Genomic DNA, 25410 nt, shown 5'->3' on the forward strand with positions numbered 1-25410 from the left:
CACACATGCATACTTATACAATGTACTTGCACACTCATCATTCCATTTGCACACCTTTAAATATGTTACTTGCACTCTTTCACATCACATTCACACAAACAGCTGAAATTCAATAAATCCAGGTACATGTACAATGTACTGTGTGTGAAATAATATACATGTAGACTAAGATCAAGTTGTAATACTACCGAATGCTGACCTCAAACAATAGAAATCTGGACAGATACTAAATACAAAGTATGTTGTTGTTCCTGGTGTGTGTATAGCCTCCAATCAAAGTGGAAGTTAGTACTGTGCTCTAGCTGCAAACAGAAAGTAAACTCGACTGTTGTCATGTGGACCAATGGAGGGAGGTGATCGGCTTGAGCTTTGTTTCTGCCACAGGCTGACTAATCGGGTGAAGGCTGAGCTGCTTTTACTAAAGCCACTTGGGTTTGGGAAGGCGACTGGACCTGAAGAAAAGTATGAGAGTATTTAGCACAAAGGAATTTAAAATCCATCAATGTATGCCCTAACTTTAAAAAAATGTTAAAAGATTCAGGCAGAACAAATTAGAATCATCTCGCCCTACACACCTGCTCTTATTGAGCAACATGAATTTGTTCATCATTTGATCTTATACCATGTACATTGTTCAGAGAAAGCCTCATTGAAGAAGTAGATGTGCGCAGACAAATACATCAATGGCAGACCCCAAAAATAGCTTTAAGCAAGCATGTCAATAAATATCTACATAAATGAATGCCGATGTAGCTGCATGTAAGAAAAGTTTTGGAACCAAAACGCAGCACCCCTAGCATACATACATATATATATATATATACCAAAACATTTGATCTTAAAATGTATACTGGAGTATGCATACTACTGTAACTACTAAAAATCTAATATAGGACATGTACATTTAATAAAATCTAAATCAGAACTATACATGTATATGTGTAGATGGAGAAAAATGTGGTCAAAACTCAGTGTCATACAGGGGAGATTACTGAGAGGACATTGACCTGAGTTTCAGTAATGTTTATCTCCCCTTCTAATGCAAGGCATGGCATCACTGAAAGCTACTTGTGCATGATAAACTGGACAGAAAGGCATATGTAAATGTAAGTTGAATCCGGCAATAATAGTCGATCGATTTCAGGGCTGCAAAGTATACATTTATCAGTGATGACAGAATATTGACTTCATAGGTTTAACTGAAACAATATGCCCAAGTGCAAAGGGTTAATGCATCAAAACCTTTTCTGTACCTAAAATTCCAATTCCAGGTAAAAGTTCTTGATTTCCCTAACCACTTCATCAAAATAGCAGATGGAATAGAAAAATACATGGCAAAAACTACTGAAACACTGATACATGTGCAATAAGCTTATAAAATAACAATGCAAAGTTCATGCAGAAATTCATCTATAAGCTACTGAAAAGTATATAAAAAAAGCTCAAAGAAAACCCTTGGGAGTTTTAAACTATTTGGTGCTGTCACATGACTGATGTCGACTCATTGAATAATCTACTTTCCACACTGAACATCTGAGAAGCAGGTCAACGACAGACACAGGCACCACCCAATACCTTACAACTCCCAAAGAATGTTTCTAAAAGAATGCCATTATTTACCTTTCCCCGAGTAGGCAGCGAAGGTGCACAGTACAAGAAGGAGAGTAGGAGAGTGCCACCAAGAGGGAAAACAGAAACAAAACAGTATCACAGCACTGAATAAAAGGCAGGACAAGCTGGCCTCACTGAGCTCTAGGGGATGAAGGGTCACGGGGGCTGGAAGTACCAGAGGCCACTTTATAGCGGCGACGCCTGAAATGACAAGAAGCCTCTGTGTTAAAACTCTGGCCAAAACTGGCAGCGTCTGGTTTGCTTTACATGTAGAGGTAATGCGTAGGCCATTTCCTGGCCCAGAACCAAATAACTGAATTAACATCCGCAGTTAAAAAAAAAAAAAAAAATAGATAAGAGCAAATGTACATTTTAATAGTGATTACATGTACATGCATTAATAGTATGCCTGGAATTAAGTGGTGCACCTTGGCTTGGACAAACTACACTTCTGAAATTTGGATATTGGGTACTGATGGGTACATCTACTAGGAATTAGGGATAAAATTTTATAACATAGGCTAGTGCTGAGAAAATGCACAGAATTAAACAAGATACTGTGAGTGTCTCATCATTAAGAAGGCCAATGGAGCAAATGAAAACAGAACGTGCATATCAATGTTAAGTATACATGTTCATGTACACTCTAGAATTCAAGGGTTCTCAGAAGTTTCCAGAATTATGGAACAGGTAAAATGTATGAATTTTTGCCTTTTGTAGTCCCTGCTTGGTATTAATCCACAATTCGGATTATTTCTACACTAGTACATATGAACACATATGTACATAAGCCACCATTATGAGCACAGCAGTAAAAGTGCAAATATTTCCATAACAACATCATGCAGCACGACAAAGCCAATAAAACATTACCAACAAAATGGAAACTAAAAAGGGCTACATGTATACCAAAGATAAATAAAATGTAGAAAGCTGGGCAAAGAAAAACAACAAATGTCTAACAACACAAAATCCTTGTATTTCATTTATGGCTGCCAAAGTAAAATCTTAATATATATGCACATAAAGCATATCTTTTGCCATGATCCTTACAGTGCATGCATCAATCTAAACATCTGCTTTGTATCACTGCCACAAACAGCAAAATTTGCACAGAAACCTTGAACATTGCTGCGGTTACTGAGGTCACGTTGTTGAGGCAGGAAGTGATGTCAGAAAACAAAAAAGCTCTGACCCAACCTTTGTTTCCAATAATACTGTACTTTATACACATGCGTTCTCTTCATTTAACGGGTGTGCAAAGGATGAGACAAAGTCAAAAAAAGTCTACGGGTGTCGCACAGGTTCCTAAGGTCAAGTTTGTCTAGTGGTGGCAGTGGTGTGGAGAGAGTGGCACATGCACTGTCAGGAGTATGCTCTCTTCCACCCACGTCTATTACACCTGTACATACCAGTCCACTAACATCTACACAGTCTCCGAGAAGCCTTTGAAAGTCTACCTTGGTGTGGCAGATTAGGAAACGATTACATACTTAAATTTGGGTAAATTTCAATGAAATGGATTATAATATGTAAAAACAAATTTAAAAAGTTGAACAGAATGTGAAAAGATAATCTATAAACATGAATTAATAGCATGGGATGGGGTGGGGATGGGGTGTGGACTGATAGAAGAGGCAGCTTAAAACATGCATACAGATAACTGTACATGAACATGAGAGAGTGAACTAAAGGCTTTTAATACTTGTAAATGTTTCCCTTACTTTCAACCTCTCATAATACATGTAATTAAATATATATATATATATATATATATATATATATATATATATATATATATGAACACACACAGTGCATCAGACTTACCTGGCAGACACAGTGGCATTTTTGGGGGCCTGTCCTGGGGGTGGTTTTGGTATCCTACCCAGGTCACTGTCAGGGTGAACAGGTGTGCTTCTGCCAGACATATCCTCTAGCTCATTCACACTCATCAGTTCGCCACGCCCAACAGAGCCCGATCTCCTCTTTGCCACAGTGTTCCGCACGGGAGACTGCGAGGCACGGTTTGTGTCCCGTGTCAGTTTCCTCCCCTTTTCTCTCTCGTTACGATTCACCGGAAGTTTAACAGGAGAAATGTGATCTTGGCCAATGCCTTTTTCAAGCGGTCCCTGATTATGCCATTTTTTCTCATCTGTCTTAATTAACAGATCAGATTTTCTAACTTGCTCTAGTTTAACTATATTGTCATGTTCCTTCACCTTATCACTGAATTGTTGGATTTTCACGTATGCCTTTTCACTGTTGTTTATTTTTTCCTCCTTCTTTAACTTACCATCATTGTCTTCCAACAGTTTCTTTTCTGCCTCTAGATTATCTTGAGCAGTTCTTGACCTAGAAACATTGTTCTCTATATGGTTATGTTTTGAAGGGCTTTCATTAGTCTCTAGGGCTGGTTTCCCTCTGCCCTTTTCCTCCCCTGACAATACAGTCTTCTGGGAATCTGTGCTAGGAGAAGGGAAGGATTTACTCTTGTTCGCCTCGGATTGAGATCGTCTCTTTTGCATTGCTGTTTTTAATATCAATGTCTCTTTTCTGAAGAGTACTGCTAATCTGGTATTTGGGCACCCACTGGTTCTATCAGGCCGATCTATACTCCGATCCCGCTTCAGCACTGGGGGTTTACCTGTGGGGGCCTAAGGCCAATTGAAATATAGCACTCACTTTACGCGAGTCTCTCAAGTCTGACCCAGAGTCTTTGCCCTTTGTAGAGCTTAACTTTGACATGATCACAGGGATTTTAGAAGGAGCAGGAGGACTGGAAGCAATTTGTTTGATATCCTTGGCAACTGTTTCCATGGTTTTGGAAAGACTAGAAGACTTAACAGGAGAGTTATGCGTCTCTCTAGCCGGGCACATAATGACCGGCGTGGAATACCGCCTGGAGGAGGGCGTCTTGTCCATCTGTAGAGAAGCTTCGCGGGAATTTTCTCGCGTAAGGATGCCAGATGTCACGTGAGTATCAAACGAATCATTGTCGCGATCCTCATCCATGAAAATCACCGAGTTCCTTAACCCCATTCTTGAGTCAAGCTCTCTCTCCTGATCTGGAGGCGGTACTGAAGTCTTCAGCACACTCTCTATCTGAGCATTGTCTTCATCCCAGCCACCTAGCACACCAGATCTTAGCCTGTCCTTAGCCTTTGTCGGTGTGCGCCCTGACTTACCCTCTGTCAGATTACCATCTAAATGGTCACTATGACTACTATCGCTTTCACCAAATGCAGACACACCCCCTAACTGACTTACATTTGTGTACGGAAATGCCTTAGTTGCATACTCGTCCCCATAAAAGTTTGTAACATTTTCATCTGCATTGGTGTGCGTTTTCTCATCCGCCTGGAGATGAGCCATGCTAAAGTTCAGCGCTCTAGCAGCACCTTTAACTATACTATGCTTTTCATCTACTATATTGCACTCAGAGTTTTCATGAGCTCGCTCCCCAGTGTCTTCGTGCCCAGGAGCTTGTCGCACTTCTCTCCCTTGCTCTACTAAGGGCGAATCGATTTTCCCTGCAACATCCTTGTCCAAGGCCTTGGGTGCCGGATTTTGGCAAGTAGTTTCCCTATTTAACAAATGGGTAGCACCATCAGTTCGGAAGTCAAAACGCTCTCCACGCTCTTTGTTTGTCTGAGAGCTGTTTTTCTTGGGTGAAAGACTGGGAGACTGTAGGTATCCCTTGCTCAGTTGTTCATCAGGGGCCTGGTCTTCCTCCTGTTCAACTCTGGAGGTGCCCACCTTGTTATGGGACTCCTCTTCAGCCGACCGAGGCCTAGGGCTGGTCTCCGGGGTGAGGATGTGACGAAGCTGGTTCTCTAACACCACCAGTTGGGGTACCTGGCTCTTACCAGTCTTCCTTTCCTCCTTCTTCCCAGCCTCCTCCTCCTCCTCCTCCTCCATCTCTCCTCCGTCCACCTCCTTCTGTCCCTTGACCTGCTCCTCTGCTGCGTACTTCCAGCCATCCTTTTCAGCCGGTCCATTCTGCTCCTTCAGTGGTGCTATGTAGTCCTTGTCGCTCTCCTTGAGACGGTTGTCCAGGTCCTTCAGCAGCTTATTGTCTATGATGAGGTCGGGTTTCTTGTCCTCTTCCTCATGGCTCAGGTTTTCATCCATCACCTCTGTGGCCCCATGACCAGGGGTATTCTGCCCACCCACCAGTAACCTGAAGCAACAACAGAAACAGTGTTGTATGCATTTGATATTAAGTCCTGAATTCATAATCAATTCTCACACATGACTTCTTCAATTTTTCACAAATAAATCACTACAATTCTTGCTCTACATGCTAAAAAACAAATTCGCAGCCAAATATTTTAGGCCTGTGTCAGTTATAATAACAACAGGAATGATACAACAGCCAGTAATTACTGTCCTATATCAAAGACTGGTTACTGGTTATTAAAGACTGACCATGGCTATATGACGAACTATAATGACTTTTAATAAGCTTTAAAATACAAGAACCAAGCTACATGTGGAACATGATACTGTTAAAGTCTCAAATACATGTTCATTCATTCATTCATTTAAATACAATGTGCACATAACCAGTCTGAAATTCACCTGACTGAACCAAACTTTTAATAATGTAATTTTAGTACTATGACCAAATGACTGAAATAGTTGAGTATTAAAAGTATTCCAATGCTCCAAAATAGAGTCTTCGTGCCATGTACTTGAGGATGGGAGGATAAAAATACAACCAGAATGACAGGGTCAACTGTTAGCTAGCTAGGTCACTGAGCATACCATATATACTTTTATTTTAAACATTTGTTGCATTTAAATCCAGATAATAAAAATTAAATAATAATCTAAAATTAAATAATAATCTTCAAAATATTACAATACTTCTTGATCTGCATAGTTTTCAGCCCACATGTACATGTATCTGACGACATACCCTGGAATTCCAGACTGCCTTATGCCCACTGGTGGCGTGGTTGTTGTTGTAGTTGTCAAAGACAAATCTCCTCCAGATTTCTCCCAATCAAATGCATCAAAGTCTTTAATACCCTTCCTTCTCATGCACTGTTCAAATAAGTTATGCAGCAGGGCATAGTCTGGTTTGTCAAAGTAGTCCAGTGTCTGGATATGTTCGAGAAATGCCTTGAACTCGGTAGGCATGTGTTTGAGGAGCTGTGTGTGCTCATACTTCTCCTTCATCACTCCCACCTGCTCCTTGTCTTTGATCTTCCTCCAGGGTAACTGACCCACCACAAACTCCACCAGCATGTAGAAAAGCGACCACAAGTCATCGTGACGACCCATTTCCTACAAACACAAACTGTACATGTAACAACACATAATTGTGACAGAAAGATAGACATTCTCTTCTCAACAGAACAGCTCCTCTGCCTATTTTATTGTTAATGGGAATATACATTGGCAGAGCCGTTGAGAGCGTGTGCTACATCAGGATATGCAATGGTTTACAGATTGATAATTCATTGACCAATCAGGTGAAAAGAGGGTGTGCCTTTGTGTAAAAGAGCCAATCAATCCCATAAACTGGTCAGTTTATCATGAGAAGCATTTTACATTACAGGGTATTCCCATAATGAGCTCCATCCCACACTTTATTGATGTTTTGCCATGCTAAAAATATTTCACTCATTGGAAACAATGTGCATTACAGGCATATTGTCTTCCAAGAGGACCTATTCTCTTCAAAACATTAATAATGAAGAAGTCAGCAGGATTTTCCAAATCCACTACTGTAATAAAGTATCTCTTAGCACAGCACTCCTAATGGCATGAACTTTACAGTGCTGCCTCAGTGAAATGCCATGTTTGATTTATTTGATTTGATTGGTGTTTTACGATATACTCAAGAATATTTCACTTATAGGAAAGCGGCCGAAATGCCATGTTGATCACAATGGATCAGTACTTCATGTATCCACTTGTGATGGCCAAGACTATGTCATGATAGCCAATAATGGAATATGCTAGTTTCTTTGAATGTACATGTATATGGACACCTGCTAAATAGGGACAATCTAATCACTAAGCTATTGCAGTGGGGTCTTCAATGACTTGATAAAATGAATGGCACTACCCTTAGGTAGGTAAGGTAATTTTTGTAGTGTGTGGAGACAATTTTATCTATGGGTGGTTTACCTTGTTTTTGTGAGCATTGACTGAGGCATATCTCACAGTCCCTCTGAATCCAGCTGCAGCACGAGGTGGACGAACTTCCCCCGTCGTTGTCGTATACTGTCTGGCCAAGCCAAAGTCCAGCATGTACACCTTCTTGCTGTTACTGGAGAGACGGCCCATAGAGAAATTTGACTGAAAATATAACGTACACTCAATGAGAAATGATACAATACATACATGTACAAATTATACGATTCCACTCATATAATTTAGACACTAATGTATGCCAAAACTTATAGCTTCAATACGGATGTGATACATGAGCAGCGTATAGAAATACACAAAATTTCACTTTATAATGCACACAGAATGTGTGTGTGTGTATGTGAGAAGAGTCCAAGTACAAGTAAACATTCCAGGACTGTACAGTTTTGTTACTTTTTTATGTCCTTTCACATTGGTTGTCTCCACAGGGATGCATAGAAGTCCAATCAGAGATCAGAGATATACATTGTATAATAAAACAGATATAAACCAGCGTGATGCATGTTCAGTTGTTGGTTGTTATATTAAAGGAAAGAAAGGAACTAACAAACATTGTATCAAAAGTAAACATGTACAAAATACAGAGATTAGGCTTATCCTACTCAGAGGTATATCATGACACAGTTATAAACCGTGCATGTTGAGTTGTTATTATAAATATTAGAAGAAAGAAAGGAACTAACAAATATTACATAAAAAATAAACATATACAGGCCTACAGACACATGAGACAAGGCTTATTCTGGTCAGAGGTATATACTGTCAAATGTTTATTAACACTGGAATTTATTTTCATGGATTTACTTCAAAGATGGATTCGCGAAAATTAATCATCGCATAATGAATCAAGGAAATACTGAAATCTTTTTAATTTTACGAGTTACAATATGGCCGAAATTACTCCAGCATGTCAAACAGGTATTGTCAAGAGTTGTCGTAATCATCTTTTGTTTCCTGCAGTGTCGCCAATGCTCGTAATCTGGATCAGAGATTAAAAACGGGGATGGATTATCAATATGAAAGAAGATGACATTTGACTGGCGAACGAGCACATGTAGGCTTACTTTTAATCAACTGGCAAAGTGACCGGTCACCTTTTCAGCAGTTCAATGTAAAACATACAAATTCATCATTATCGGAGCCAGGCATTCATGTAGTCAAGCAACATGATTAGTTTGGGATTGGTTTTGGATTCTTGTTGGTCTTAATCGTCCTCTGCAGCTGGTCAGAAACCGCTAACATTGTGTAGTCCTCAAACAGCTATTGAGTTGTATACAGTTCATCATTTCTGAGAAGCTTACTCATTGGTCAACAGGAGACACACAGCCAATAGGATAGCATGTATCAAAGCAACATTCATTGGAAGCCAGCAGGTGTTGTATCTACTTTCCTTTTTTCGTCCCTGGCATACCTCAGATTGATAAAACTAAATACGAATTGACTCCCACTTTGTTTTACACCCACTAAATTTTATCTTATACCCACTAAACCTTATCACCATCTTTAAAGCCTAATTTTAATTTAATTACAGCTAATATGTGCATGACCATTTCGGTTTGTCACAGATACAGCCGTTGGAGACTGAAGTCGACCACTCATCGCTACATATTCAAGTATATTTTTGCATGTAATTCAGTTTTTATCCAAAATTTGAGAATTTGTAATAGAAAAACACAGAACTAAGTGTTTTTCACCTTAATTTTCAGTTTTTAACTGCAGTTTATCACAGAATACCAGGGTCTTAAATCAACCTGTATGAATCCCTGCTTCATATAACAGATCAGGCCTTACCGGTTTGATATCTCTATGCAGGAAGCCCACTTCATGTATGCTCTCAATGGCCCGGAGGATCTGGGCTCCAAGTCTGAGGGTAGTGCTGATACTAAAACACCCCCGCGACTGACTCCTCCTTAACTCTGCCAGATTTTTCCCCTGCAGGGACATCACCACATAGTTGTACTTATCATTCCTGCCACAGCCAATGAAACGGCAGACATGATCCCGACCTGAAGGCACAATGAAACAGATATAAATGCACATCTCCAGAGACACATGTACATGTGCCATGGTGAACCATGGCTACAGGCCTGCTCAGAAATTAATAGCTTGCTCCACTTGCACACAACAGTATTTCCATACAAAACATTTATCACGAGATCTTTTGTCAGTAGACAACATGAAACCTTTCCCAATCACCATGAGAAGAGAAACCTTTCCAAACCCTCTCTCAAATGTTTAGGTTTCACCCAGTGCCAGATATATACAAGATTATACTAGACCTACCATGATTTCATTTACTTATAGCACAAAAACATAGATCTGTTAAGAGCTAATTCAGTGTTTTTAAACTCTACATTTACTTTCCTAGATTGAAAAAAAATTATTTTGCATTTCAAATTGTATGGTAAATTTCGGAGGATATTACGGAAAGAAAAGTTTTCTGTAGCTTCAACTTTTGGTCTTGTTTGATGCCATGATAGGGCATATCCCTGACGTACAGCCAAAAATAGGTTGTGATGCCATACACTCAAGCGCTCTTGTCATTCCAACGTAACTGCCTTACTCTGCATTACATCAGGCTAATTCATCATGACATACTACAGGCATATTATCACCTTAGGTGACATATGTCATCTGTCACAGTCTACATAAAGTACTTGAAATGCCATCCAAACATAAAGAGATGATGTTTTACACATGAATTCAACAAATCTACAAATAAGTATCAAAGTACCATGTGAGCTGCCTGTGTACAGATGATGAGGCATACACTGCAACTCACCTTGTAGCTTTTTCAGCACAGCTACCTCCATTTTGAGCACCTGTTTTGGTTGTTTAGCAGACTCCAACTTTAAAGCGACATTTTCTTTCGTCACCAGGTCAAAGCCTTCGTAGATTTCTCCAAAACCACCTCCTCCTATCTTCTTGACCTGCAAAACAAGACAGGGCAAGAAAGACTTCCAGCAAATTGTTGATTTTCAATGAGCATTTAATAACTCTTGTCAATCTGCTTAAAAATGAACACTATTTGTTATTTATTTTAATGCCATATTCAAGAATATTTCATTTTGATGTAGATGTATGACTGTTGATGGTGGTCAGGTGTAGGGGTGAAGACGAGACAAAGCCACCAGGAGACGGCCAGGAGACAAGACACAGCCAGGAGATGGCCAGGAGACAAGACACAGCCAGGAGACGAGACACAGCCAGGAGACGAGACACAGCTAGGAAACGAGACACAACCATGAGAAAACCACCATCCTTTGGCAGGTACATGCGACCCAAAGTCTAACATAAGTAAAAACCAAAAAAAAACAATGACCGCTTGTGTTCAATTCCTCCTTTAAATATGGATTTGCAAAAGCAATGTCTTACAAAAACAACTCTCTGAATCATCATTTCAAGAGCTCGCCTCCTCATTAAGCAGACTATTGCACCAGCTATGGTCCAGGGGCACAGGACTCAACAACGACACTAAGTTGTACATAAGTACAGAATACTGTAGACATTCATCCAGTAAGCATATTAAACTGTTCCATGATGTTGGCAGGAAGAACCCTGCAGTGCCTGATATCATAGGAATGACACTGCATCTGGTAACACACTAACTGACTGTCTCGCAGCGTCACAGTGCAAAACCCTGCATACACTCATGTAATTTGTCCTTGCACCAGGTAGCACTCTAATCTGCCTGTCCCACATAGCTGAATCACCATTTCACACATCCAAGTTTTACATCACTTTATATGCACATGTCACATAACATCAAACAATGTGTACTTTTAACATGAAGCACACTCCAGCTGACAGACTATTTCATACTTCTGACCCAGGCATATTGAGCAAAGTTTCATAATAGTACTCACCACCTTCCAGCGATCCTTTACCACCTGGCCCGGCTGTAACAAGTCCTCAGTTGTCATGGTTACGTCACGTGGCCACACCCAAGACACCCAGACAGGCAATCTAGCCCATCGTTAACACACGTATCACCTGTTGCACCTGCACATAGTAAAATGACTAACCGTGAAATTAGATATACAAGTGAATTGAGAAGTCTTGCTATAAACTAAAAATTAATTACATGTAAAACTGTCAACAGGGATGCCACTGTTCTGTTCTGCAGCGGAATCCCACATGATGTATATGTACCTGTGGGACAAAATAAAAAAGGGCATTTTACCCATAATGGATGATCAACGTCTTATCACTGGCTACTGTAAATCTTCAATCTTTTTAACAACTAAACCACTGTTTTAAGTGGGATTTATGCATGTACAATTCTTATGAAAATTACACTAAAAATGATCTGTTGGTGTCACATGAGATGGAAAGTTCTTCAAACTGTGCGAATTACTTCTCTACAACCCATAGTTCTGCCAGACTATTTCAAAATACTGGCTGCAAAGGTGGGTGAAAAGTTGAAGAATTAGAGTAAACACAGGACAAATATGGAACATATCTGGAAACTTTTCAAAAGGTTACTTCGATGAAATCAAAACATATACGTTTATTCTGATTATGCCGGAAGTACAAAATATTCACAAACTGCATCTGCTTTCACAATTCTGTACAATACATACACGTACAAAACTATAGGAGGAGTCTCTACATGCTAAAGTAGACCAAAAACATAGAGCTGAGCCAAAAATACATGTATAGAACATTTAGGAAACACGGTTTAAATTTACCAAAAAATAATCACCATCCATAAAATACTACAGTACTCTAGCATAATACAAATGTACATGTACCCACACTGTCTATATTTTCTTAACAGCATCAACAACTTCTTTGTTCAAGCATCAAAAAATGTTACAAGAAGCCATTCAAAATCATAAAGCATTATTATCTGGGATGCACTTATTCTTTGGCTATTACAGGAAGATCATATTTCTGCAAGTATAAATAATGTACTTTAATTATATTCCATCTGAAGTCTTTTAAAACCTGATCCAGAACTTGGAACTTAACTTGTAAACTGGGTAGAGTAAAAGATATGTTTGTTTGCCTTGCTTTCCTTGTTTTTTTGTTTCGGGTTTTTTTTTTTTTTTTGCCAAAAATGTTGATTCTAAGTTTACATAAAGGGGACAAGCCGCAGACTAGTACATTATGGTGCTTGTCTAAATTCCTAGCAAATACGAGGTGCAAGTTAAAAACCGTACCTAGGCAGATTCCACAGCAAGGCAGGAGCTCACTACCATCCACAGTTTGTGGTGCTTTGGTGACAATATTACAGCAGACGATAAAGCTTATGAGACCATTGGCGCCATCTATACCATTTGTCACATACCTGTACCTCATGTGCTCCACCAGTATCAGCTATGGGAAAGTTCATCAGTTACTTGCCAAAGGTCTAAAACACTGACTTTCATGTCATATAAGCGACAAAATTCTAGATTATGGCAATAAACAATACGCAACATAACAAAGAATATAAACAGAAAGCACACATAAAAACATTGTCAAATATTATAAATGGTACAGAGGCATGTGCATGTACAAACTAGAGATCTGCTGTTTAAGGTATTGAGAACTTTGCAGGTGGAGGGATAGATGACAGATGTAATGTTTACATGTATATGTACAGTGGTTTCAGAAGTGGACACACTTTAGTGAACTAGTTGGCAACGAAGTATCATGCTGTAGACACCAGACATGACACTCCACCGAGGTCACATTATACTGACACCAGGCCAACCAGTTATGTTTCCTTGCTCTAAACTCCCAGTGCTGTATGTCAAGCGTCTTAGGCAGCAGCAAACACCAAACAAGTCTTTTGTACGACCTGACCTGGGTTTGATCTCGAGGTCTCCCAAATCTCTAACCATTAGGTCACCGAAGCGGCACCCATTGATGTTTGCATGCATGTACATGTACATCACTATCAATCATGTGTATACTACAGGCATCATAAGAATTTATTCTGTAAATCCACTCCAACTTATTGTGTTCAAAATCCCTAAATGTGCAAAGAATAGTAAACCAAAGGCAGATGCCAAAGATTTTAAAGCATACGTATACACTGTCATCAATATTAAAATATTCCTAATGGCCCGTTTGTTTTTGCAATCATTTGCCTAAAATTCCATTGCGGATACCACAAGCAATTTATCAATAACAAAGAACAAGCATGGCACAAGTATGAAAAAAAGTCATATTCCAGGCTTGCTCTCAAAAATCCAATTTCTGATCTGACACGGCTATTAAGCCTTTTCCCAGAGCTGACTATTTCTGAAAAAGCATTTTCTCCCCATACAAGTGTACAATGTACACGCTCACAGCCACCATACATTCATGTATATTGTACATACATGACATACATGTACATGTATTCACATCTCTAATGTGCATGCTCACGGAGTCACCATACGTTCATGTATATTGTACATACATGACATACATGTACATGTATTCACATCTCTAATGTGCACGCTCACGGAGTCACCATACGTTCATGTATATTGTACATACATGACACACATGTACATGTATTCACATCTCTAATGTACATGCTCACGGAGTCAACATAGGTTCATGTATATTGTACATACATGACATACATGTACATGTATTCACATCTCTAATGTGCACGCTCACGGAGTCACCATACGTTCATGTATATTGTACATACATGACATACATGTACATGTATTCACATCTCTAATGTGCACGCTCACGGAGTCACCATACGTTCATGTATATTGTACATACATGACATACATGTACATGTATTCACATCTCTAATGTGCACGCTCACGGAGTCACCATACGTTCATGTATATTGTACATACATGACACACATGTACATGTATTCACATCTCTAATGTACATGCTCACGGAGTCACCATACGTTCATGTATATTGTACATACATGACATACATGTACATGTATTCACATCTCTAATGTGCACGCTCACGGAGTCACCATACGTTCATGTATATTGTACATACATGACATACATGTACATGTATTCACATCTCTAATGTGCACGCTCACGGAGTCACCATACGTTCATGTATATTGTACATACATGACATACATGTACATGTATTCACATCTCTAATGTGCACGCTCACGGAGTCACCATACGTTCATGTATATTGTACATACATGACACACATGTACATGTATTCACATCTCTAATGTGCATGCTCACGGAGTCACCATACGTTCATGTATATTGTACATACATGACACACATGTACATGTATTCACATCTCTAATGTGCATGCTCACGGAGTCACCATACCTTCATGTATATTGTACATACATGACATACATGTACATGTATTCACATCTCTAGCAACAAACTAACTTATATCTTATCACCATCAGCCAGCCTTGTATCTTGTCATGTCGGTACATATATGCATGTCTAGTTTTTCTTATCTAATTATACTTACTGTATGTGCATACATACATACAGAGAGAACAAGTCCCGCCGGACTTTAGTACTGCCTTGCAGTCATTTAAACATTTGTTTTGTTTATATTCATAAATGTTTATACTAATATCATCTTTATATACACCTGTATTCTGACTGTTGATGAACAAACAAACAAATATAGCTGTGCTAAAACCCTACAACAGTCCTAGATAAAAAATACCTACAATCTCAAACTTGTATGGACATGTACACATGGCTGTCTCCACTTGCACAAATAAATATACTGCAAAAGTGTATTTTTGAAAAAACAAAACATGCCCTATACTTAAATGTTATACATGTACACCATTAAAATATTTAACCTTATTAATCTTTTTCCACAACCTCACTAACCAAAAGATTTTCGTAAACAAATGTAAATATGTGTGGAAACGCATCCTGGGAAAATGTCACACCATCCCTTCTTGTGACAGTATGCTCTTCATTCCATTTTTAGTGAAAGCAACTGTTTCATCATGACATCACGGATAGAGTGAACAAATATGAAATTAATGTGAGACATTTGATTATGACTGGTCAGATGTGCGTTCTTAATTGATTCACATCAATTGAGAAGTTTAACTCACATGCTGTTTTGACTTAAGCCTTCTCTGACAATTGATAACCATCCACCAGGTACATACATGTAGAAGAATATTATATGCGAAAAACAATCAAACACAGCTTTATTATGGAATGAAAATTTCCACTTTCAAGAAGGAAAAATAACCTCAACCTCACCTGTGGCTCTGTAGGGATGATTCTTTTTTTTTTTCTCTCAAAAGAGAATTTTCATCCCATAATCAAGAAGACTGGATACATATACATCTAACACCCTTAAGATATATACATGCATATTTCTCAATTATTATACACAAATGTACATATGGTAATGAACTGCATGTAGATGTAAAATGTCAGTGTGTGTGGATACAGTTAGTGATGTCACTGAACTATTGTCAATTATAAAATAATGAAAGATTAAAGTACATATACACATGGACATATGTACCTGTAACCTTTATTCCAAAATAAAAGCAAAAACCAGAGATAGCCAGTGTTTGACACAGGCATGCATTTAACGTTAAACTCCAATGAAGACTTGCAATTAGCATTAAATTCCAACAAAGGCACGTAATCAGCACAGCAGTATTACTCAATTCACAGCTATGATCATGCCAAAAGATCTGCGTAAATATGCAATATAACCACCCCTCATTAACCAGCCGTGGTTCACAATGATAGGCAGGTTTCTTCGCTTCACATAAGTGGAAGCATTCCCTTGTTGCTGAAGACTGGAATTTAAATGTCAATACAATACTGGAGGGAAAACATTGCTTACACCTGATCAGCTACAGTGTAGGGCTCAACCACATATGACAGCTGCCAGTGTGGTTGACAGGTGTACTGGGAGAGCAGTTCTCAGACACCAACCGCAAACACCAGAGCCAAGTCTTGACAGTTCCACAACTCAGATAACACCAGCCCTTAATGCCATCTGTGTAGGCGCTTGGACAGTTACTATGGCGACCAGAAAAAAATGGCTAGAGGGGGGACTAGGCAGACATATACCATGTTGTATCATGAAGCTGTTCTGCTAGTCAGGCGAGAATAATCTCTAGACAAGCCTGATGATGTCGTCTGCACAGGAAGTCACACAAGAAGGAAAGGTGGTTTGAGGTTCAGCTACACAGAACATGTATTGGCATCATCTCCCTTGTGCTGTCATGGCTTGAGGCTATGTAAAGACTATAGCAACATGGTGTCATGTCTATTATTTAATAACTTCATTATAAATGGCCAGTTCTCTCTCGAAGGGCTAATGCAATTCACATGTAGAGTAGGTGCATAATTTAAATACAGCCTTCTCACTGGTCAGTTGCCTACAAACTTGAAGATTTCTGATCATCAGGGGCCGGTTTCATGCAGCTCACTTAGTAAGCCTTTAACCACCATGGCAACGTATGTTGTCGCGGTATAAAGAGCAATTAGCTAAGGGCAACTTAACACCAAGTAAGGCTAAGCTTCGTGAAATCTGTCTCAGGAGTGATTTTTGTTGTTTATCCAAGTGCTGAATCCTTGCTGAAAGAAGAAGTTTCCCAGTAGTGCATAATGAAGCTGTCCAATACATTCACAAGCTGCAGGAACCACTCCAGCATGTGCAAGTCACATAGACTAGAATAGTGTAAAATTAGGGCCTTCACCTATCATCAGGTTTCTTAACTGATAACAACTTCTGATTTATTTTTACAGATGTCTTGATGTACATTCTAACATCGTTGTCAAGCATCGTAATCAAGATGTCAGAATGTACCTTAAAATGTTGTTAAAACTAAATCAGAAGTTGTTATCCAAAAAGAAACATTGTGATGTTACTCTGTCAACTTCTATATCCCTCTACCGGCCCTGACAGCTCAGTTGGTAGAGCACCCGCTTCGGGAGCGGTAGACCTAAGGTCTTCCTCACTTGGCATTCAACATTAAGGGGATAGTGCAACGACTGGTTGACCCATATCAGTATAACACCTCAGGTGGGCGGCTTACTTGCCTTTGGTAAGTCATCTTTGTGAAGCAGCACTAGATATTACAGAGCAGTGGAAATCTATCCTGCAACAACGATGCACATTACATGCACTCTAAGGACTTCTTTGTCCTCATATGACTGAAAAATTGTTTAAGTGAACATAAAGTCTGCCACTATATATTATTATCACAGAAAAAAATGTAAAAAAAATTCTATAAACTTTTGAAAGCCGAAAAGATGAAGTTCAGCATTGGGCATGTGGCACTGACACACAATTCACTCCAAGTAGCCATGCTGTAGAAGCCCTTCTGAATTTGGCCAATCAGTAGCACTGAAAGCGTCACATGATACTTGGCTGTCGCGTCAAAAAGCCTCTCTCGATTGTCATTGTGGTTCCTTATAGTGGATAGACAGATATCAATGCAATAAACTGGACTTTGCGATTAGTTTAATTGTTAAACTGATGCAATTTAAACTACACATTTATGAGCAGGGAACTGAGAAGGGCTGCCCGTCTCACAATGCATGCATGTTGGGCAGGATACTGCAGTAACTTGTCAGGGTGAGCTGGCAAGAAAACCGCCTCGGGAGAGTCATTGCTTGAAGATAAATATTGTGACATTGCATTATTTTTACTAAGCAAAGTCAGATTTACTGGGAAAATATCTTGCCAAATCTGAATGAAAAGGCCTGTTACCAATCCCCTGAATTCTCTGAAGTCGATACAGCCAGCAATGGCAAATGCTGACGCGTATGGTGTGACACCCCAATCAAATAAAATCAAATGCTTACACCCATTCAGGACGAGGACGAGCAGGGCCGCTAAAACACAATGCTTGTTTCCACTAACATTGCACTGACAGAGCAACAAACTAAAAGAAACATCGGCCCTTTGGACAATATGGGTTGGGTATCAAGTATTTTGTTTGTATTTTCTTATTGTCACATTGTTTAATACCAGTGGAATGGGAGAGCTGCTAGGTTTTGTGACGTCACTCCAGTTAGCTATAACATGGCAAAATGGCGTTACCAAATGAGTGGTTAGGTACTGACGATTGATTGCTATTTAATCTGTTGATAAGCAGTGGAGAAGTTTTTAAATATTTTTAAAACATTTCTGGAATATTACTTTATTAATTAATGCAGCTTTAGTGGCTGACTTTTTGTTCACTTTAAGAACAATGTTAAACCCCAATCACTCACTCACTCCATATGCCTCTTAAAGAACTAACATGTAGGCTTACATGTAGTTTGTTACAAATCCCAGGAAAAGCAAATATTGCAAATGTGGTGTACTATGTGTACTTGTACAAGCACAAAACACACGGTACCTAACACATGGTACATGGTACATGGAAGTACCATTATTAAATACAACTATTGGTATAGCATTGTCAAGTACTCAATACACGTAGCTGGCTCTGTTATTTGTAACAGTAAACCATCATAAAATAATATCCTGACCCATTAAAGCTATTAAACCTGAAGGTTCACTTGCTAGTGTTCTACTTTTATACAATTCACGTACCATGAGTTCAAATCCTCCGTATCTACGGGGCTCAAAATTAACACTGGACTACTGGTGCAAGTTCACTGGAATTTTGGTCAGGTCATCAGAGTCAGAGTCATACATTAGTCTGACTGGCTTGTGATTTATTTACATGAACATGTACATATGTGCAATTTAGTTTTCAGTTACCATACCTACAGTTATAAACAAACAATAATGTAAAAATATGTCTCCTAACAGATGCTACATATTTAGATGAAAAAAAAAATCATAAGTGAATAAGCAGCTAACGATGAGAGGCCTACTGAATGGGATGCAGATTTTAAATCATGGACAATGACCATCCCTACTGGTCACTGACATTTTGGAGTTAATTCCACCCCCCCCCCCCCCCCCCGGTACATACATGCACAAATAATAACCTAGAGTCTACACACATTTAATAACATGCATAATATATTTGTTTAACTGAACAGTTCATAGACTCCAAGCTACATGTACAATGTACATATAAGTGCCTCATGCCAGGAGGCCCTAATGCAGTGGATGATGTAAGAGGCCATCAAGACTGACATAATACACAGACACATGTCTACATGTAGGTAATGTGGGAAGCAGCAGAATGTAAATGTAGCTATTCTGACACCTCTATAATTCATACTCCCTCCATCAGCGTTATTACATAACCAAACAGCCCATGCCTGGCAACCCTTTTGTTACATATTCCATACCATGCCATATATACACGATGTGGAGCTTACTGCCAGATGATGCATGGAAATGACTGTATTGATATTCTGGTAATATATAATTAGTTCAGGTTTTCAAATTCTGTCAACAACATACAAATGACCAAGTTTATCCGTCACCACTCTTGTAAATAACTGCCGAAAATGCCTAGGCATTTCTCAAAAACGATCTCTGGCTCTATAGCATGTTTATTTAACTTGAGATCTACCTGAAAGTATCCAATATGTAATTAGCCCCAAGGAAATGAAAAAGAATTGACGAAAAAGTGTCAGATTCCAGGTGGCCAAAACAAAATACATATAAAAATGTTAATAGTTAAAACAATGAATGACCTTACCACAGTCTATACATGTTCATGTACACTTACAGATGTTCATGTAGAAAGCAATAACTCAAACTGTCACAGTTGAAGGAAAGCAATCTGGGCAGAGGTAAATGTACATGTTAACCTGTGAACTGTAAAAAGATACAACCAAATCAAGATTATGAAGGGGGGGTTTGTGGAGATCACTTACCTCAAGGCAATATTTATAATGGTCAAACAGTACATACTGTCACATTTAAAGCTGACTCTCCAACTGCTGATCCTTGTGAGTTGTCTCACATGAAGGAAAGTTTATCAAATACACTGTACTTTTCAAAGGCTGATGGATCACTCTAAAATTGGGTTTCCTCCATTAATGAAAGTGATCAGCATCACCTAGAGGTTATGAAACATTGGTTGGAACGGGAGTGGGTTGCAATGTGTAACCAGAAATATATATGAAGACATTTAGAAGGCTATCATATGATGCCTACATGTAAAGCCAACTTTGCAAGACCTCCGATGGGTTACCATACAAAATCATTCAAACCTCTCAATGTCAGCGAACTAATTTCAAATAATGTTTTACAATGCCACACAGTTTTTTAAATATTCTAAGCCTGTGCCAATGTAAGTGTACATGTACACTATATATCACACATTTAGCATTTACTGCCTATTGGTATGTGTACTTGCATGTGTTTTCTGGTCTAGAATAAAAGCTTCTGGAACAGGAACATACACCGTATGTACACATTTGGACACCTCAATGTACAAATACACTGAACATACTGCAGTATATCCTATCCTTAAACTGCAAGATAAATATCCTTAAATTTTTAAATAATTAACATTTTACTGCCTTAGTATATGTTTATGCTTGTGTTTTCTGGTCTAGAATGAAAGCTTCTTGAACAAGAACACGTGTATACTTCAATTTACACATATGAAAAGGAGATGAATATTCATAAATTACATGCCTTTGTGGGACCAATGTGTATTATACTAAAGCACTGGAAATAGGCCACACATATACATGTACGTGTAGATGTGGGTAGAGCTGTCAAAACTAAGCCCCTGAAGCAATCAAAGAAACCAGAGACACTAATGATTTCCACTCTCCCAGTGGTGGCTGATAGACTGACCTCAAGATATACACAGCAGACTGGCATGGAGAAGACAGGAGAAGAGACCACTACTGCACATCACACTGCTTCACTGGACTGTACAAACCGGGTGATCTCTAACAGATCAATTTGTGATGGAGGAGTGGAGGAAATGCCATTCATCTACTCTCTGGGAATCTGACAGGGCCTGGCAAGGGCTTCCCAACACCATACCACACACACACAGAGCTGGCCAGTTATTACACCCTCCAGCAAGTCAACTATAAATCAACATGCACATCAACAATAGATGCAAAAGCTAACCAATGTATGATTAGTCCCTAAGAAATTGAGCCATTTATGTACATCAATCCAAACAGCATTAAAGACATATTATATTTCAGAGCTAACATTTATACCTTGCTCATGACTGATGCAAAATGTACATGGACGATATAGCATCTAGAATCTAAATTTATACACCAAACAGACAAATGGCATATTATGCATGCATCTTACTTGGAGAAGACATGGGTTGGCTTTGTGACTTACACAAATGCCAATGTCTTCCTTATTTAAACATTTATTAATGGTCCACGCCAGTAGCAGGTCACCTCTTGAAATCGTTTGGATTATTATTATTATTATTCAACTCTTAAAATTGCAATATCTCAACAAGTGGTAATGAATTTTATTGATAAGCTAAAAAATTCTTCTTCTCCAAAACAGCTAAACATATCTAGATAAATTTTTTGTTAACAGTTTTTAAGTGGATCACCCTACCTAGGTTGTAAAAAAGCTTTTAGTTTTGTACGTAAGGCCAAAACTGACCATTGAACTTGGCTCAAAACTAAGTCAGTTTTAAAAACGGCTTAAAATCATGAAACAAACACATTATCTGGTGCCCCTTGATGTCAGGATTACAAATGTAAAAATTACTTTGTACTTTGTGTTGCTTTCATGTCACAACGAAAAAACCAAGAAAAATTTGACAAAACCATCCTATGTAAATAACACAGGAGTTTCGTGCTAGACTGCATGAAACCATTGACTGCAGTATACGTGCAGGGTTCAAATCCAGTACATTTCTTTCCACTTTTTTTTTTCCTGTTTTTTCCCCATACTATATAGATGTCAGGCTACCAGAAATGCTAAAAGGCTAGTAGGGTGTACCAGGACAATGCTGTTGGATAACAGCTTTAATTTATTTCAATGTTGCTTTATAATAACATGTAGGTTACTTAAACCCTTTGTTTTAATATTAAAAGTATATCCAATTTGCTTGGTTCAAGGTTTTTGAGTGTGTTTATAAGACACCATGCTCATAAATTTTCAGGGGTCAAAATTAACTAGAGCTGCCAGCAGATTCATGGTTACCAAGCAGTATGCACGAATGGTTTTCAGCTTCTGCTTCATTACAGATCAATTTGCGACATTATAGTGTTTCTGACAGTTGTTCAGCAACTCTAAGGCACTAGTAAATTAACTTACAGGAACACAGAATCGATTCTGATTGGCTGGTGGGAGAGATAGGCAAGTCTAAGCTATGCCTAGCCTATGCTGAATTTTAGGTGTGGTACATTTATTCAAGTGTGACCAAGGCTGCAAGGTTTAACCCACATAACCCTATGTCAACTGTCAGCCAATCAGCATTGATTCTGTATCACTTTAAACTTGACTAGGCAGTTCAAAAGCATGTAAATGAATTTTTTAAGTTATCCGAAGATGCCTGAATGTCTGTTCAGTGAGTGGGTATAAATTTTAAAACTGTTCAAGTCCTCTATGATTTTAATCTATATGTAAATGTATATGTAGGAGACATATTTTTAGATGACTCTTTGTTTATAAACATACTACACTGTAGGAAATTAGTAACTGAATTACATGTCAATACACACAAATCTCCAGTTTTGGTGGATTTAAATTCATTATTACCTTTCTCAGAAGCCCTTCCAGTAATATACTGTTTAAACAGATTATAATCTTTATTATTAGGACCACTAGCTAAATCTGGACACCAATCCTTTAACTTCCATGTACAATGCTTTTACTCCGCAGGTTTTGATAACTAGTATACTAAACTTGAACTAAATGAACTCAGAGACCAAAATAAAGATAGAGTGCGTATCATGCAAATATTAGCTTCCTATATGGAACACTGTGGATTAGTAAAGCATCCCTACCAAGCCAAAGATGAACATTTTCAAAAACATATACTGGTCATTGAAAATACAAGTATAAACATCATTCAAAATGGTTGCTGAAAAGGAGCAGTCTGGTACCTACAAAGTTACAGCAATCAACATGCCTACAAGACTCCAACATATATAATGTCATCAGTAAGAACAATTATTGAAGATGTTAACAACTATATTCCAGTTAGCATTTAACCATTACATGACATCTCAGAAATGTGAGTGTTCTTTTATAATTTAAGGGAGTAAGAGTGTGTAACTGGGCCTACTTTATTTGAGAGGCACTAAGACGGATTCCATCAGTACAGCAAATAATAAACAGCAAATGGTCTGAAACACAGACACTGAGACATCTTCTCAGGAAATAAGGATAGCCAATAGAACTCACTTCTTAGTACACAAAATTGGCTTGGCTGTCATCTCTTGAGGGGTGGGGGTATTTCACTCTGAATTATACACGCATTTCGTAACAACAATTATTGAATACCTTGATGATTTACCTTCACATACGTGCATGTTCACTGATGTAAGACATCACATAACAGGAATGTTGTGGAAACCAAAAGATGCAGCGTCCAAGATCGCGTGCATCTCGTGACTAAGTAATGGGAATGATCTTACTCAGCGAGCTAAATGATCTCCCTCCTTATTTAACATTCTGACATTTACCTTGTGGGTTGAGAACCAAACGAATATCAAAATAGAAAATATGGAGGTAGTACATTCAATGTTGTTGAATTAGGCATGATCATGACTATGCGGAAAAAGCACGCGATAGGTGGGTGACACTCACTACATGATTCGCGTCCTGGAACAGTTATATAATATTAGCCCTTCAGAATTTGCCTTTCTCAATCTCATAACAAACTTTTCAAATATCAAAACGTAGGCAATCAACGATTAGCCTATTGGTACAACACCACACTAGCTAGAGGCCAGCCCAAGCTTGTAACTTACATGTGCTATCACAGCGCACAAAATGAATGAATCCAAACATATAACAGCAGAAAATACATAACATACCACACCTGAAATCTTTCCACAATAGACGCGATCATGAGGTACCCTTTCTTTACAAAATTGTACGCGCTGGATAAGCAAATATACATGTCAGTGTGTATACTGTTAGACAGTACAGCTAGGCTGTCATTCAGAGAATTGACAGATTAAACATGTTTCCGAATCTTGTCATTTATGTTAGGCTTTCTATAATTGAATGGAAGACAAACTATAACTGATTGTCACTTACAAACAATGAACTGCTACATGATCTCTTAATTCCAATCAGCCGGCGCCAGACAGTCTGTATTTCTGACTCACATATCGTTTACATTAAAAATATGCGGCATCTCGCCATTTCTGTCTGGCCTCGTTCTCGGCGCCAATTATCATGGTCCTTTACGGTTGTCGTAATGGGTGATGCTAAAAGAAGCACTTGTATGCAGTATCGGAAAAAAAGAATTTATCACTCGACAAAATGCTGCATCATCTTTAAAAATGCAATGGATTATTGAGCTGACGTCTTCACAGTCTCATAAGCAGTCTTGTTAATTATAAAAGTGGCCCAATGGATAACTTCAACGGATGAACACACCACTTTTTCCTGATTAGCTTACTTGTATATCTAGGACTAATATTTTAATAGCAGTCTGTTATATTAGTCTTTGGTCCCATTTTACATCATGTAAGTATATATATACCTCTATGCTCACATGTAAATATCATGTCACACTACAGATTAGTCAAATAAAACACTCTTGCATATGTCCATAAACATCAGTTTGCGCAATGGCCACAGACCTTATATCTGGGTCTA

The 25410-nt window shown here is 38.6% G+C and overlaps 2 protein-coding genes across 3 annotated transcripts; both read right to left on the reverse strand.

Moving 5' to 3' along the window:
* Positions 1 to 1511: 1511 nt before the first annotated feature.
* Positions 1512 to 4257, reverse strand: LOC135468309 (uncharacterized). The gene is made up of 2 exons (XM_064746491.1): positions 3439 to 4257; positions 1512 to 1812 (listed from the first exon to the last, which is right to left on the reverse strand). The coding sequence occupies exons 1-2, from the start codon at positions 4134 to 4136 to the stop codon at positions 1743 to 1745; spliced, it is 768 nt and encodes a 255-aa protein (XP_064602561.1). The 5' UTR covers positions 4137 to 4257; the 3' UTR covers positions 1512 to 1742.
* On the reverse strand, positions 4252 to 24958 carry LOC135468308 (uncharacterized). Of its 2 annotated transcripts, none has more exons than XM_064746489.1 (7): positions 24844 to 24958; positions 11643 to 11778; positions 10559 to 10706; positions 9568 to 9782; positions 7753 to 7923; positions 6533 to 6903; positions 4252 to 5791 (listed from the first exon to the last, which is right to left on the reverse strand). In XM_064746489.1, the coding sequence occupies exons 2-7, from the start codon at positions 11697 to 11699 to the stop codon at positions 4252 to 4254; spliced, it is 2502 nt and encodes an 833-aa protein (XP_064602559.1). In that variant the 5' UTR covers positions 11700 to 11778; positions 24844 to 24958. The 2 variants fall into 2 exon arrangements, with proteins under 2 accessions (XP_064602559.1, XP_064602560.1); XM_064746490.1 differs by having other exon boundaries at positions 11643 to 11796; positions 24844 to 24948.
* Between the last annotated feature and the right edge of the window lie 452 nt (positions 24959 to 25410).

Source organism: Liolophura sinensis, chromosome 6 (assembly GCF_032854445.1).
Source record: "Liolophura sinensis isolate JHLJ2023 chromosome 6, CUHK_Ljap_v2, whole genome shotgun sequence".
Taxonomy (NCBI): Eukaryota; Metazoa; Mollusca; class Polyplacophora; order Chitonida; family Chitonidae; genus Liolophura; species Liolophura sinensis.

Excerpts from the sequence above, each read along its gene's own strand:
- LOC135468309 (XM_064746491.1), bottom strand. The coding sequence starts at position 4,136 with ATGCAAAAGAGACGATCTCAATCCGAGGCGAACAAGAGTAAATCCTTC. Across the intron at positions 1,813-3,438 it reads AATGCCACTGTGTCTGCCAG|GCGTCGCCGCTATAAAGTGG; the intron begins GTAAGTCTGATG and ends TTGTCATTTCAG.
- LOC135468308 (XM_064746489.1), bottom strand. The coding sequence starts at position 11,699 with ATGACAACTGAGGACTTGTTACAGCCGGGCCAGGTGGTAAAGGATCGC. Across the intron at positions 10,707-11,642 it reads TAAAGGATCGCTGGAAGGTG|GTCAAGAAGATAGGAGGAGG; the intron begins GTGAGTACTATT and ends CTTGTTTTGCAG. Across the intron at positions 7,924-9,567 it reads TGCATAGAGATATCAAACCG|TCAAATTTCTCTATGGGCCG; the intron begins GTAAGGCCTGAT and ends TTATATTTTCAG.